Here is a 16,435-nt window from a genome sequence, read left to right as displayed (position 1 = left end):
GTATAACATCTGTGTAGCCACTCAGTGTGTGAAATGCTCTCCCTAATATCTCACTTGATCGTAAACATGACCCTTTGAGTTAGATGTCATTATCATTGATCAGAGAAAGAGACGGAGTCACAAGATCGGGTCACTGTCCCAGACCACACGGCTCTGAGGTGGAGAGCCAAGAGTGAAGTGGTGTCTGGACCTGCGTGTGTACCGCCGAACCCCACTGATCCCAGGGTGAAGATCATCTGGGTTGTTCCTGCCTACCAGTTTGCTATGTGCTTGTTTATAGAGTGATCTTAAACTCTATAGTTTAAGGGGTTTAAGTGGAGTTGTTGCCAGAGAAACCAGCTTTGCTACAGTGGTCTCTCTTCCCATCTCCAGTCTTAAGCGTATTCATTCATCTGGAAGCATTAACATATTCAGTTATACCTGCCTTTTTTGGGGGGTGAGGGGAGTGGTTTCCAAGTTTCTTTTTCAATAATTTGCATCCAATTGAATAGTATTAGGTAAGTTTAGAGAGCGATCAGTCATATTGCTCTCACAAATCCACTGCCTGGAAGCATATTGAACATAATGTCATTAATATCAGTTTAAGAAAAAAAAAATGTCAGTAGAAGCTGTGTGGAGACTTCTCTGGAAGTCCAGTGGTTAAGGCTCCGCACTTACAATGCAAGGAGGGTGGATTCAGTCTCTGGTCAGGAAACTTAACATCCCACACAGCCAAAAATACCGAAGTAGTAGCTGTGTGCTGCTGCTTTAAAAGCCTTGTCAGTTACAGGTAGAAGGTAGCCCAGATGGGATCTACTGAGTGGCCTGATAAGTAAGAAAGAGAGCCCCGCACTTCAGACAACAGAGCGACTGGTTTGTGGCCAGAAGGGTCACATTGGTAAATGGGGAAATGGGCAAAGCCAAATGGCTCACCTATTAGATTTTCTAAGATTTTTCTGTCTCTAACTCGGCCGGCTGATACAGCACAAGATCTATGAGCCAGACATTCCTGTGCAAGAGAGTGGGGCGAGAAAAAAGAAGCTCTGTTTTCCTTGATGATAGAGAGGATTCCATGGATGAGGGGAAAATAGTTGGTTGATGTGGAGACAGGCAAGAACTCCATGATCTGGGAGGTTCTGAATAGATTAATCCGTAGACTGGGTAACAGGCCGCCCCAGGGAAGAAGACGTTTACTGTGTTGTTTGCATCGAAGAAAAGCTTTTGTCTTTCTCAAAGACTTGATCTACTTCTGACCTGACTTTTACGTGTTACTTTATAATCTAAGCGTTTATTTATTAATATTTTTTTGGCCACACTGTGCAGCTTCTGTGATCTTCGTTCCCCTACCCGAGATTGAACCCAGGCCCTCAGCAGTGAAAGTGTGGAGTCCTAACCACTGGTCTGCCAGGGATTTTCCTATAATCTAAGTGTTTAAATTTAATCTTACTTTATGTGGAATTTCCATGTGTTCGCATAGCTTAACTATTTTTAATCCCATTACATTAATACATTGTTTATCTAAACATTTGTCTGGTATTTACTGACCCTGTGAGTTGTTTCCAGTTATTTCATATTAGAAAGAAGACAAACAAAATGGTATTTTTACAAAGTTTCTTGTTTCTTTCTCTGAGTCTTGGTTCCAAAATCGGAATTATTCTCATTACATGGTAAGTCCTCTGTGTCTTTTTTATATTGCCAGGTTGTTCTTTGAAAATGTCATACTAATTTACAGTGTCACCAACCCCAGCAAACAGTGGGTTTGAGGAGGTTTTAAATGTTTTTCTCATTTTATCAGACTAGGCATTACCACATAGCTGTTTGATTTTCCTAAGCCATATATTGTGTCAAATGTCAGTTTGCTATTTGTATTTTTTTGTTCCGGGAACCCTATTCCTGTGTGTGTGTTAGTCACTCAGTTGTGTCCCACTCTTTGCGACCCTATGGAGTATAGTAGCCCCACCAGGCGCCTCTGTCCATGGAATTCTCCAGACAGGAGTACTGCAGTGGGTAGCCCTTCCATTCTCCAGGAGATCTTCCCGACCCCAGGATCAAACCTGGGTCTCCTGCATTACAAGCAGATACTTTACCGTCTGAGCCACACTGTTCCTGAGTGCTTGTCTGCTAAGTCACTTCAGTTGTGTCCAACTCTTTGCCACCCTATGGACTTTAGCCTGCTAGGCTCTTCTGTCCATGGGATTCTCCAGGCAAGAATACTGGAGTGGGTAGCCATTCCCTTCTCCAGAGGATCTTCCCCACACAGGGATCAAACCTGCGTCTCTTAAGCGTCCTACACTGGGAGGCAGGTTCTTTACCACTAGCGCCACTTGGGAAGCCCACTTTATTCCTGTCTTGTGTCAAATAGTTTTAATTTTCTGATTATTTGAATTGTTTAATCTTATTTATTGTCTAGCCAGTAAAAATATATTGACATAATTGATTTGTCTTATAAATCTAAGTGTATTTATGGAGTTTGGAAAGGAGTCAGGTTTGAGCTATCACAAGAGTGGGCAGATGCTGCCCGGGGGGATGGATCAAAGTCTGGAAAGAAATCAGCTAGGGTACCTGAGTGCTGGGCCCTTCCGCCAAGGCTGGGAGTATGGGAGAGACCCTGGAGTTACTGATGGAAAAATGGGAATTCATGATAAATGCGTCAAGTCTTATCAGGAAATGGGCTAGAAATCAAAGCTAGGTGAGTATGGGGTGAAAATATAGTTTTGTGCTTGGCCTGGGCTTTTCCTGCTCTCATCTTAGGGCAACAGAGTGGCTATTGGCTCCCTGTTCTTTCCCCCAGTGGCAAGAGAAATCAATGAAAATTGCTTCAAGTGAATGTACACTGAGAACAGGGGCTCGGATCAGTTCTTGCAACAATTCTGGTTTAATATTAGAGCAGTTATGCAGGTAAATGCAATGTGTGTGTGTGTGTGTGTGTGTGTGTGTGTGTGTGTGTGTACAACGTATCCTCTTACAAATTTACTTTGCCCTGAAGATTATCATTAGCTTATGTGGTCTTTTAATATGCATTTTCCAACTTAAATACAATTCACCCAAATATTTTCTTTTTAGTCTCCAGAGAATACAGAGGGCAAGGATGGATCCAAAGTAACTAAACAGGAGGTAAGTGTATCTTTGACATCCTGTATTTAATTATTAACTGGAATTGCTAGTATTGTTATGATTGTCTGCATCTGAATGACTCCTCTTCTGAACTGGATTGTTGAGACTGCGTAAACTGTAAACCGGAGATAAAAGCATGGCTGTGTCACCGCCCTTAGCCTGGGTAGATGTCAGTTAGGGGCGCTCAGGAGGTGTTTTCCGCTTATTATGTTCTTTATGTTCCTACTTGTTGGTACTGCTGTCTGTTAAAGCAGATACTGAGAATTCCTTCTGGGCAAAGAGTGAGATAATAGGTAAATTCATCAAGGAGAACAAAGTCCGCCTTTCACAGTAAGGAAATGAAAGACTGTTGATTTAATAAATTCTCCACTCCAGTGAGTGAATTATAAATTACCATTTGGGTTCTGAATATTTGCCTAAAAGCAGTCGTATCTAAAGTCAGAAACTACAAAAGATATGTAAAATGTCAGGATTTTCAAGTTTTTTATTTTTAACCAGGAAGATTCGTAGGGTTTGGGGTAATTAGATAATAAGTCAAAGAAGCTCTGTATGAAAATACAGGAAACTCCAAAAAGCTAGGAACTTGGAAGAGATACTTGCGTTTGACCTTCCATGGCAATATCATGAACTTCTAAAAGGAGACGAGCTAGCAAAGCAACAAATGGCATGGTAACTGTGATGACAGCAGTTCCCTTTTGCACAGAGCTTTACAGTGTGTGGAAACACGGCAGCTCTTAACCCTTGAACTTATAAACTAAAGGGGGTCATGAGAGAGACGAAAACAATATCTAGTTACAGATTCTTTGATTGGGTGACTCATATTGTGTTAATAATTCAGAAGTTGTCATGAGAGCAAAACCCCTACACGTGATTTGTAAAAGGAAGTTCGTTCTGCCGAATGGAAAATCTTCAACAGAATCTGTAAAGAAATAATTCAAAAGCAGAACAAACAGAACTGCTTATAGCCAAGTCCCTGCCATGCATTTACCCAGTTTTCAGAGTCTAGCAGAGTTTGGGAGGTAAAACTAGCAATCCAAGGTCAAGTCACTAAACAAATGGTAGAACCAAACAAAAAAATGTTATCGTAGCAAAGTTCCAGTGCTCAAATTTTCTGGAAAATGGTGAAATATAATCTGTAGGACAGTTGACTAAGTGTAATACGCCTTAATGTTTTTAGGTTGGAGCACAAATGCATTTGGGTTTATCCTTGGGGACTGCTATTTAAATTGATCTGTCAGAAAACCTAGAAACCATTACGTACAACAGATTATGGATAGTGAAAACAACTTTTCCCTCCTTTCAACACTAAAAGTCAGCAAGCTGGTTAGACTATATGAAAAAGATTTTTGCTCATACAACTGTATTATGCGTATTCTTTTAGCCTCAGAATTTTTATTACTTATATTTTTATATTATTATTTTTAATATTTTATCTGATTGCATGTGTTATCTTACTGCTATCAGAAATCTTCCCCAGGAAAGACTCTTCCTATCATTTAAATCAAGACCAGATTAAAAGTTATGATTTGTCTTCAGGACACCAACACAATTGTTTAAAAAGTGAAAAGGTTGGTTAATTAGAAGTACTTTGGGATAAGAACAGTTTGATCATATATTGATTGATTTTCCCCACTGAATTGATGGGAATTTCTAGTTATGTCACTGAGTGTGCCCAGCCTAGTCTACCGTCAATAAATATCAGTTACAAAGGAGGATCCCCTTTTGAAAATCTCCTCCACAGTATTTGAAGGGCATAATGCAGAGTATAGTAACTGAACAATAAAGGACCAAAGTGATAGGCTATAGTCATTACACTGGGCAGATTCGTAAGCCCTTTCACCTCCATTGTTTGAGCTGTTCCTTAATTTAACCCTGGAACGAGAGCCCGTTCGGGATTTCCGTAGAGACATTTGGCCATGCACAGAGCCGACTCATTGGAAAAGACCCTGACGCTGGGGGAGACTGAGGGCAGGCAGGGAAAGGGGCGACAGAGGATGAGATGGTTGGATGGCATCACTGACTCAATGGACATGGGTTTGAGTAGACTCTGGGAGATGGTGAAGAATAGGGAAGCCTGATGTGCCGGAGTCCAGGGGGTCACAAAGAGTCAGACACGGCTGACTTAACGACTGAACAGTAGCAACAGCATTCTGACCAAAGCAACCAAAAGACAAGGAGCACTTGAATGCACCAGGCTGTGCAGACTGCACAGTGAACAAAGGAGCAAAGGCTGCCTTCACAGAGCTTCCACTGGAGAAGGGAGAAAGAGAGAGTAAATAAAATGAGCAGAAATCTGCTATGAAGAAAAAGAAAGCAATCAGAGGCAGTAATTTATGTCAGAGAAGCACTGTTTTGGTCAACAGAGGCACGAGTTATTATCCCCATTTAACAAGAACAAAGGTTCTCAGAGAAATAACATACGTTTCCCCCAGGTGTCACACCTTGTCAATAGCAGCACCAGGAAAGCCGTCTGAGTCTTCTGACACAAAATCCCCTGCCCTCATGCCCCTTTTGGGGTCATCATAAATCTGGTCGTGGGACTTTGTGGTGGTCCAATGGTTAAGATTCTGCACTCCCAGTTCAGGGGGCCCGGGTTCAATCCCTGGTCAGGAAGCTATAAGATGCCTTGTGCCACACGTCACGGCCAAAAAAAAAAAAAATCTGATCACTCAGTGCCTTTTCTCTGTCTTCTCCATCCTCCAGTCAAGACCCTGATACGCATCCTGCTCCACTTCTCAGTTCTGCAAAGAAGGGAAAGTCTGCCTAGCTCTTCATTTGTTTTTGAAAGTTAAAAGCAGCTTGACTTGTGGGCTTTGCTTGGAAGTGCATAGTGAAGCACAGAAGCATTAAAAAATCTCATAAAAATAAGTATACTTCTGAATTCCACTGGAATGGCCCATATGTTTCGAGCAGTATTCAGCTAAGTCCAGTGATTCTACTTGTGTCCAGCTTTCCCAGGGAATCCTGTCATATTGAGATCAGACTTCTGTGTTGCTTTTGCAACCAGGACATTAAAGACTTCATATCTTTCATAGTAGCCTTCACTATAATTTTCTCCAGCCGAGGGAGTTTATCAGGTAATCAATAAATACTTCCTGAATAATTCCATTTTGTCTGGCACCTGTGTACCACAGTAACAAACCCTCACATTGTTTCTATAACTCTTAGTGACCCATTGTTCTGAAAGCCTTCCTTTTTTCCCCTGATAACTGCTCTTTTGGCCACTTTTCTTGTAGATTCACAATCAACAAATGGAGAGACATTCTTTTCTTTTTGTTTTTTTAATTGATGTGTAGTTGATTTACAATATTGTGTTTCAGGCACATAACAAAGTGATTTGGTGATGCACATATATATGTATACATCTATATTCTTTTTAAAAATTCTTTTCCACTATAATTTATTACAAGATATGGAATATAGTTCCCTGTGCTATACAGTAAGCCCTTGTTTATTGAGAGAAGTTCTTATCTTTTTTTTAAATAGTAGTTCTGCCCCTCAACCTGAGTCTCAAATGAATACTTTGAGTTCTAGTGTTTGAAAGAGGGGAGAAGAGCAGCCTGGTGTATTTTATATCCAGTAAATACAGTCCAGTCATTTATAGGAAGATTTGTGAAATGTGATGAAACTTTCCAGGAAGGTATATACACCTGGTGCAAAGTCAGTACCACTGACTGTGAGTGAAAGTTTATTTCGGCCTCCCCTCTCTGCAGTGAGAAAGAGCATCTCTTAGGATGGTTTAAGAGAAGAATATTTAAGAGACGTTCGTTGGTTTTTTTTTTTTTCCTCCCTAACATAGAAAGAAGAGCTGGTAAATTTTAGGCAGGAAGTCATAAAATCATTTTACTGTAAAATATATGCTTTTTAGATATGGCTCCATTTAGATAGCCTAGAAAGGCAGACTTTGTTTTGCATGCGTTTTGTAGGCTTTTTATTTTGAAACTCTTGTACTGGACCTGAATTATGAAAAGGTAGTGAGTCATTGGGATCAGAACAGCTGGCAGGCCAGGGCTCTGTTGGAATGACTCTGGAAATCCCGGGGTGGGGTTGGGGGTGGGGGTGTGACATCACTCTGCCTCTTCATGTGTTCCCCTCTTCGCCTGGGGAGGGAGGGAGCAGAGAACCATCGAGTTGGGGAATTTTTCACAAGATCTGGCTTCTCTTCAATGAGATCTTACTCAGGACAGCTTGTTGGTTGATAGGGAGGCAGTTGTAAATAATGGTTAACCTGTTGGCCCCTTTTCAGGCTCCAAACTGGATCCTAAGTAACTGGTGGCCTTGGCACCGCTCCTTGCGAGTTCACTCTTGCTGTGCGTGTCTGGTGCTCACCCAATCCAGTCACCTCCATGTTTGCTGAGGGCCCCCGCTAGGCATCAGAGCTACAGAAGTGCAAGAGAAGATGGTTCCATGCAGAAGGGGTACAGACAAGGGCGGGAGGGAACACCCACATCGCCCCCGACCCTGTGCGGTGACGTGTCTGCATAGTCTCCTGACTCGACACTTCTGCCCGCCCGCCTGAAGTCCAGCTCTGAGCTGTGCACACGAACCCAGGGTTAAAGTTATTCCTGGAGGCTCTGGCCCTTCATTTCCTTCTGTAGTTTAAAGACAGACGGCTTTAGCTTCCTCTGGCTATTTTCAGCAAGAAAATTCTTCGATGTGGAGATGGCAAGAAACGCTCCAAGGCCCTTTGGCCTTGACCAGCTCACCCAGACTGACTTGAGAATTCCATGTTTCCTTGGAATTGTGACCCAGATTCCTGCTGACCATTTGCGCTGACCCTCAAAAAGATTATTTGAGACCTTTAAGCTATTGTTGTGAGGCAGAGTCTGCATAAGGCAGCACATTAGGGAAAAGCTTGAGTTTGTTTTTTGGTTTTTTCATGAGTATTCTTGCATATCCACTATATGTTAGGTGGTACACTGTTCTAGTAGAAATAGAACTGTGAACAGAAGAGAACTGGCGGAGTGTTTGCTCCTGGAACACTTTTAAAGAAAGGAGTTGTACTCGTACAAAGTGAAATCCCCTTGAGGCTCCAACTTTGGCTGGTGAGGAGTAGAGTATCAGTTGTATGTGTGTTTTTCTGAAATATGTAGAGCATTTCTGCTCTTAGACATTTTCTTTGCCATCTCCTTTGATGTGAAGTTGCACCATCCTTGAGGAAGAAGATTTCCTTGAAAAATTCTGATCTCAACAGGTTCTCTAACTTTGTAAACTTCCAGATGAAAAGAGCTTTTTACTCTATTTAAATCTTTCAGCGATGTGCAGTTCATAGATCAATCATTGTGTTTATTTTGATACAGGTAAAAGGAAACTGTGGCTGTTAACTGCCTAAGATTTGTAGCCATTCTCTTTTCTAACATAGTAACCAGGGAGGGGACTCCTACTATTTCGGTTTCTGCACAGTTATATAAGTCTCTTTTTGGATAAATTTATAAGCTTCGGTTCCGTTTGTAAGGAATGCGTGTCAGACTGGACTGGTTCTTAAATAGTGCCTCAGCGCTCCTGCTGCCCATTTTATCACAGAAGTAGATGATGATTTGGGTTGGAGCCTAAACGCATCCTCCTTGCCTTGCCCATGGCACCCTCCACTGTGAGAGGCCGTTTCCTTGAACAGTGCACCTTTTTGCAGACACTTCTTCTGGAATGTTCCAGTGCTCAGGACACTTGGGGTATGTTTCACTGTGCTCACCGGGGGTGGGAGTGGGGGATTAATGGGACTCACGTGTTCTATTCTTTCAACAAAGTAAGACAGTAAGAATGAATTTGTAAAAAATCAGCTTGATTGTGCATAATCACAAAAAATGATGTTCTGTGTTTCTTTTCTTTGTAGCCCACCAGACGGTCTGCCAGGTTGTCAGCGGTGAGTACTTTGGGCCCCACTGTTGTTAGCTCTTACGAACACACATTCCCTCTGTCCACAGCAGCAGAATGAAGACTAAGGTGGTGTTTCCCTTGAGCTTTATTTAATTTCCTTTTTGAAAATTACCTGGGTCAGAATTTCGAGCAGTTTTTGACAAGTGTTGCCAAGCAATTCACTTGATCAGATACACTGGTGAAAAACAGTGGCCAGCCCAGTGAGCAAGCATGCAAAGTCCAGGAAGTTGTTTGACATGGCTGGAGCCGTGTGAGGAAGAAGGACGTTATTAGCAAAGCCCTCATCTCCTATTCTACACCTACCTGATGTACCAAAGGAGACAAGAAGTCTGATTCTCTCTCCACGAGAAAGAGAGAATTCATACCTTAGTCAGAATGTTCTCTTAAGTCGTTTGAAACCATAGGCTGTAGCCTCACTTCAGAACTAGAGAATCTTGAAAAAAGGAACCATTTCCACTCTGCCACCTGGGGTCTCCCCCTCTGGGCCAAGCCCAGGGAAGGGTCGTGGGTTAAGATCATTGAAGCTGGGATGGGCAGTGATCAAGCCTTGACAAGACTGTGCCCCAGCCCTCCTCACCCCACCGTGCTCCTGGCTGAATCCTGTGCTCCTCCCGCCCACTCTGCTTGTATCCAGGCCTCCTCCTGCAGAGACCGTCAGCCCGGCTCTCTGGAGGAGGACTTGGGCTGCCCACTGAGATGTAGGGGGAAAGGCATTGACCTCTTGGCTGACAGCCCGTACTAGATGGCACTGGGACCTTCAAGGAAGCCTGGCTTTCTTCCTCAGCCCACACCTGTGCCTGGCACAATGCAGGGAATCCAAGCCAAAATGGATATTGGAAACTTTTCACAAATTAAAAAAGTATATATCAGTTTCTGGCTTTTCTTCTCAATATATTTTTGCTCAACTTGTTTCACAAATTTAAAAGAAAAGGAAAGAAATAGGATTTGGGACCATTTTCAAGTTCGGAAGTATAGCCAGGTTTAGGTTGGGTTGAGCCAGTGTTCCATATGTGTGCATGCTAAGTCCCTTCAGGCGTGTCTGACTCTTTGCAACCCCATGGACTGTAGCCTGCCAGGCTCCTCTGTCCATGGGGTGCTCCAGGCAAGAATACTGGAGTGGGTTGCCATTTTCTCCTCCAGGGGATCTTCCTGACCCAAGGATCATGTCTCCTGTGTCTCCTGCATTGGCAGGCAGATTCTTTACCACTAGCACCACACGAGTCCCAACCTAAGAAGCAACATCAGAGTCACCTGGAAGGCTAAGACCTGGGAGGTGTGTTTGTGTGTGTACATAGTTAATCCAGATTCTGCTACAATACCAATACAATACACCAACACAAAAGGTGTTAGGGTAGTCCAGTGGTGTACTTTTCACCGTGGTTGAAAAGCTATGTCTTAACTCTTTTAGATGTCACTGTAGATTATGCTGAAAGCCACTGTATTGCATGGATATCTAGCCTATCAAGGGGGTAGACCTTTTAAATCAAAAACCAAAATATAAAACAAGGCCTTTCCTGAGCACCAGGATCCAGCAATATAATACCTTCCACTGACATCATGGCCCACGGGGCTGACGCAGAGCCTCCTCGGAAGCCAGTGGGGTTACAGACTACAAAAACGTCACCATTTCCTGTCCCATTAAAACACCAATACTGAGTTTAGGGGGAAAAGGTCCATCTTGCTGTAAATTGAGAAAACAAGGACATGTTAGTACAGTGTATCAAAGCCTGAAGTAAAATGTTTTATATCCTGAAAATTTAGGAGCTATGCAAGCTGATATATTTGGGGAGCAAATTTATGGTGGTCAGAAGATGAAGGAAAACAGCCCCTGCTTTTCAAGCTCAATTTCCTTTTCTTATTTGAGAGGTTGTGTCCAACGACCAGTCTTCCGGAATTGAACTGATTATAATTTTAGTTTATGACCTTGATGGAAAGGGCCAGATTCGGTATGATCCTGAACACCTGGAGGCATTGGGGAGAAACACGTGTTTTTCTCCACAGCGGGGGAGGGGTGTGGGGGGTGGGGTGGCGGAGGAGGTACTCTGGGCAGTGTTTTCTATTTAAAACCATGCTCTCTGGTGCCAGGAGAGAGGTATAATTTTTTCCTAGCTCGATGAGAAAGAAATATTTGCCCTAAGATAGCTTTAGGAAAACCACAGGTTTAAACTTCCCCCATGTCTCCTTGTGCCCATCTCCGGTCCTTAGGAAGCAGGCATGCTGAAGCCTTGTGTGGAGGGGCCTGGGGCCACAGGGCAGGGGGGCACTGCTCCCAGGAGTGGGGAGAAACACACAAGGCAAGAAAAAAAAGAAGTCGCCTCGTGGGCCCTTTGGCTCATAGGGTCTGTGAGAGATCTTGAACTTTGGGAGCTGACAGTGGATGTTGTGGGCTTCTCTGGTGGCGCTAGTGGTAAAGAACCCACCTGCCAGTGCAGGAGATAAAAGAGACACAGGTTCGATCCCAGGCTTGGGAAGATCCCCTGGAGGAGGGTGCAGCAACCCACTTCAGTATTCTTGCCTGGAGAATTCCACGGACAGAGAAGCCTGGTGGGCTACAGTCCATAGGGTCGCAAAGAGTTGGACACGGCTGAAGTGACTGAGCGTGCACACACACACACAGTGAACATTGCATCGTTATAATTGTGTTCCTAATAACAGACTCTAGGGAGCCCAAGGTCTGGGTGGCCAGGAGATGCTGTTCACCTTGAACTGGCCTTGGAAGAGAAAAGTAGGAAGCTGCTCAAGCTCAGACGGGCATTTGAAGCCCGCGTCAGAGGTGGGAGAATTTGGAACTGGTTTTGGAATACTTCACGGGCAGCCCTCTTCATTCCCGAATGGGCTTCGCCTGGGATGGTGCGAGGATTTCTAGACTGTTCAGAAGGCCGGTGTGAACCGAATTCATGGAGTCATTTGGCCGAGGGCCTGAGTCATTCCTCTTGCTGCATTGCTGTGATAAAAGGAAATAAAGAGACATCAGACAGAAGCTTAAACATGTTCCCAGAGAGGAGTTCTGGCCCAGGGAATAATGGTGAATTGACTTTCAGATCTCACCTGTCGTTGACTTGAGAACCCAGAATGAAAATAGTCATGAAATGCGGAGGTCTTTTTGCTGGTGCTGAAAATAGGACGACATTTTTTTCTTTTGAGATGAATGTCGTAGTCAAAATGGACTGTTGTCTTTGGCAGCCTCGTTGCTCTTTCTTTTGGTGCTGAGGGTTGTCTCTTTCAGTATTTGTATAACTTCATTTATCTTTGCAGAAACCTGCTCCCCCCAAACCTGAACCTAAACCAAGAAAAGCATCTGCTAAGGTAAGAGGTGCTCCCTCCCCCGCTTTGGCTTTTTCACAGTGAATAAATTATAATTCCATATCCCAGAGTCATCCGAGGAAAGATCACATTTAATGATTCAGGCTCAGTGCCTGGACTAGAAAACTCACCCGAGCTGGAGACAGGCTTTCTCGAAAAGCAGAGAGCACAGTTTTCACACTTGACTGGGAGTGTGTTTTCCGTTTGGTCCATACAGCAAAGGAAGTCAGAGCATATGCTGCTCTGAGAAGCCTCATGTCCAAGGTGGAGTGTGGTAGCTGCTTCATGAAACACACAGTTCAGATGGTTCTCCGGAGCAGTGAGCCTGGGCCTGCTGCCCACAGCTGGTGGAGGACTTGTGAGGGGCTTCTGGCTTCCTAGAACTGGTCTTAGGAGGCCAGTCTGCTGACTAATAATTAATCAATACTACCAAATAATTAAGGCTTCCTTGGTAGCTCAGACAGTAAAGAGTCTGCCTGCAATGCAGGTAAGTGTAAGTGAAAGGCGCTCAGTCGTGTCGGACTCTTTGTGACCCCATGGCCTATACAGTCCATGGAATTCTCCAGGCCAGAATACTGGAGTGGGTAGCCTTTCCCTTCTCCAGGGGATCTTCCTAACCCAGGGATTGAACCCAGGTCTCCCACACTGCAGGCGGATTCTTTACCAGCTGAGCCACCAGGGAAGCAGGAGACCTAGGTTTGATCCCTGGGTCAGGAAGATCCCCTGGCGAAGGAAATGGCAGCCCACTCCAGTATTCTTGCCTGGAGAATCACATGGACAGAGAAGCCTGGCAGGCCACACCCCACGGGGTCGCAAAGAATCGGACACGACTGAGCGACTAACACAGTAATAATAATAACACCCTGCACATAAGTAACACCAGCAAACAGTTATATGGCCCTTGTCCTATGTACGTGTGTACTCAGTCGCTTCAGGTGTGTCCAACTCTTTGTGACCCCATGAACTCTAGCCCGCCAGACTCCTCTGTCCATGGGGATTCTCCAGGCAAGAATACTGGAGTGGGTGGCCATTTCCTTCTCCAAGGGATCCTCCCGACCCAGGGATCGAATCCACAGTCTCCTCTAGCTCCTGCATTGCAGGCAGATTCTTTACCCACTGAGCCACCTGGGAAGCCTCTTGTCCTATGCCAGACCCTCATCCTATGCACGGGCTTTCCTGGTAGCTCAGCGGGTCAAGAATCTGCCTGCAATGCAGCAGGCCTGGGTTCAATCCCTGGGTTGGGAAGATCCCCTGGAGAAGGGAAAGGTTTCTCACTCCAGTATTCTGGCCTGGAGAATTCCATGGACTGTGTAGTCCATGGGGTCACAAAGAGTTGGACACGACTGAGTGACTTTCACTTTCATCCTATGCATAGACACTCACATCAATCCCACTAAGGTTGGGACACATATTCTGTTTGGCAGATGAGGAAATTGCAGTGCAGAATTATTGGGGGTAGGAAATTTACCCCCAAACAGCTTTTCTTTACTCTGCCCTTCAGAGCGTCATCCCTTGTTGTATGTACATTGTTTGAAATGATGTGTATTGTGGTGTGAAAAGGTGATTGTGAAGCAGAACTCATTTCTGTGGCTTTGGTCTCTTTATTTTTTTGGTCACACCTCATGAGGTGTGGGATCTGGGATCTTAGTTCCCAAGCCAGGGATGGAACCTGGGCCCCCTGCTTTGGGAGCGCATTAGGGTCTTAACCACTGGACCACCAGGGCGGTCCCGGCTTGGTCTTAAAATCAGGAGTTTTTCTTCCTCTGGGCCTGCCTTCTCAGGGGCTCTCCCAGCCTTTCCTGCTTGTCCGCTAAGCCCCAGGTCCTCAGGGGCAATGTTTCTCCTGCTGGGTCTGCCCTGGCTTCACTATGTCCCCTGCAGCTGTTCCCCCCACGGCAGGAGCACCTCTCACTGTATCAGGAGAGGATGCTCACCAGACACACACTTGAGGAGAATTCGGAGTCCAGTGGATTTCCTAAGTTGCCTCTTAGGTTTTCACGGGAGCCTCCGTGTAACCCACTCAAAGCTCAGCGGAACCGGGTTCCCGTTTTCCCCTGAGAGCCACCCCATCACCCTTGTTTGAGCTTCTCCTTGCGTTTGGATGGAGGCTGGCTGAGTTTACACAACCTCCCACCTTGTCTCACACACTCTGTCTCCCTGTGCTTTGATCCTCTGTTAGAAAGATCCGGCCACAAAGGTTAGCAAAGGTGTTAAAGGGAAGAAGGAGGAGAAGCAGGAAGCTGGAAAGGAAGGGACCGCAGCACCGTCTGAAAATGGTGACACTAAAGCTGAAGAGGTACTTTCCCCAAACACCTCCCGCTGATTGAATCAGTGTCTTGAAAGCAATTGCTGGATCCTTCAGCTGGCGACCGCACGTTCATAATGTGTCTCTTTATTGCCCGTAATGTGATTGCAGATCCGCATCTCTCGCTCAACTGTTAATGTCTCAGCCTCCAGAGGTACCCCACCCAGCACACTGTCAGTAAAGGGGCAGATTGAAACAGTGAGAGTTAAGGGTACAGTAGACAATTCTGCACGTTTGCAGTGACTAGCATCAGATAGTAGTGTGGTGTTCTTTTTCTTTAATCATGAAGCGCGGGAGCCCCACAGGCAAAGCTTCTATGGTCGTTTGCAAAGCAGAAAGCAACAAATGCAGCCAAGTGTTTGTGTCATATATCCCTGCCTTGTCTGTTTTTACACCCAGAGTTGAACTCGGTTTTGCAGTAGAGCTGCTAAAAACAGATGTTCCAAACTGTGCGTGTTGCTCGGGTGGAGTCTTCTTTGGCTTATGGTAGTTTTAATAGTAACTCTGTCTTTTTTGTCTTCCTTTCTTTTTTCACAGGCACAGAAAACTGAATCTGTAGCTAACGAGGGAGAATGAATGGTCATGAAAATTGGGGTTGATTTTATGTACCTCTTGGGACAACTTTTAAAAGCTATTTTTACCGAGTATTTTGTAAATGCTAATTTTTTAGGACTCTACTAGTTGGCATACAAAAATATATAAGGATGGACATTTTACCTTCTCATTGTCGTGCTTTTTGGAAATTTCCATCATCCTTGAATGAAATAAATACCAGTTTAATATTGGAAGCTGTCTATAAAATTGATTCAGCATTCCATGCACTCGCTTTAAAAATTCAGTCCTGTGCATACTGTGGTGCTTTCACTGTGCGTATTTGGATTTTTTCATGCCGTTTTTCTAGAGCAATAATCAGTGGTGCTTTTGTACCTAGGTCTTATGTGATTTTAATGAAACATGGATAGTTGTGGCCACCTGCTGATTATTTGTGGTTTAAAATAAAAGGTTTTCCTGCCTGCAAAATACCTGCCTGTTAGTAGTGTCTTTGCTAAATTTAGGCAGTGTTTCATTTTATTGTTGCAGAAGATGGAAAGAATTTCTACAGTCTGTCCCACGATGGTCCCTCTAATAATTCATATAGGGTTGTTTCTTAATTTTCTGGCCTTTAAATATGTTACTTTAATAGAATCATCTATGAGTGCCAGTGTAGAATTATTTCTAATATCCTTTATACCAGAAGTGGTCAGCAATAGTCACCATATAATAAAACTTAATGCAACATTATTTTGTTGAAATCCTTATAAATAGAATAGCATTCTGCTAAACCAGAACTAGTGAAAAACCATAAACTCAGACTCATCCTTAAAAATGTTCCCACTTTCAAAATAATACTAAGTTGTGCTGTGTTGTGCTAAGTCGCTTCAGTTGTGTCCGACTCTGTGACCCTGTGGACAATAGCCCACCAGGCTCCTCTGTCCATGGGATTCTCCAGGCAAGAATACTGGAATGGGTTGTCATTTTCTGCTCCAGGGGACCTTCCTAACTCAGAAATGGAACCCACATCACTTAGATATCCTGCATTGGGCAGGCAGGTTCTTTACCACTAGTCCCACCTGGGAAGCCAATACTAAGTTGCATTCATATTAAAACACTTTCCCATTTGTTGAGAATGTCACAGTTTCAAATGCTCTTTACCCAAGTGACCACATTTGGGAAAGGAGTTGGCCTAGGTATTATTAGAGCACTCTCTAGGCTAAGAAGTAGGAGGGTATATGACTTACTCCACGCCCTGAGGAAAGGGAACAATCCAGAAATGAACCTGATCTTTTGAATAGCATCTGTCTTAGTCTGTTCGAGCTGCTG

The 16,435-nt window shown here is 44.2% G+C and overlaps 1 protein-coding gene across 2 annotated transcripts in view; it reads left to right on the top strand.

The window, feature by feature from the left end:
* Positions 1–15,595, top strand: part of HMGN3 (high mobility group nucleosomal binding domain 3) — a 34,187-nt gene extending 18,592 nt beyond the window's left edge. The window contains exons 2-6 of one of the 2 annotated variants that reach the window (XM_081530391.1): positions 3,043–3,093; positions 8,924–8,953; positions 12,223–12,273; positions 14,450–14,566; positions 15,113–15,595. In XM_081530391.1, coding sequence (XP_081386517.1) covers positions 3,043–3,093; positions 8,924–8,953; positions 12,223–12,273; positions 14,450–14,566; positions 15,113–15,151 — 288 coding nt within the window. In that variant the 3' untranslated portion in view covers positions 15,152–15,595. Of the gene's footprint in view, positions 1–3,042; positions 3,094–5,391; positions 5,407–8,923; positions 8,954–12,222; positions 12,274–14,449; positions 14,567–15,112 lie in introns of those variants that run through there. The other variant, XM_081530392.1, reaches the window with a different exon arrangement.
* The last annotated feature ends 840 nt before the right edge of the window (positions 15,596–16,435 follow it).

This window comes from Giraffa tippelskirchi, chromosome 9 (genome assembly GCF_054371585.1).
Source record: "Giraffa tippelskirchi isolate mGirTip1 chromosome 9, T2T-mGirTip1v1.2.pri, whole genome shotgun sequence".
Lineage (NCBI taxonomy): Eukaryota > Metazoa > Chordata > Mammalia > Artiodactyla > Giraffidae > Giraffa > Giraffa tippelskirchi.
The sequence above is the reverse complement of the archived record's forward strand: the minus strand, read 5'-3'. Positions and strand labels throughout refer to the sequence as shown.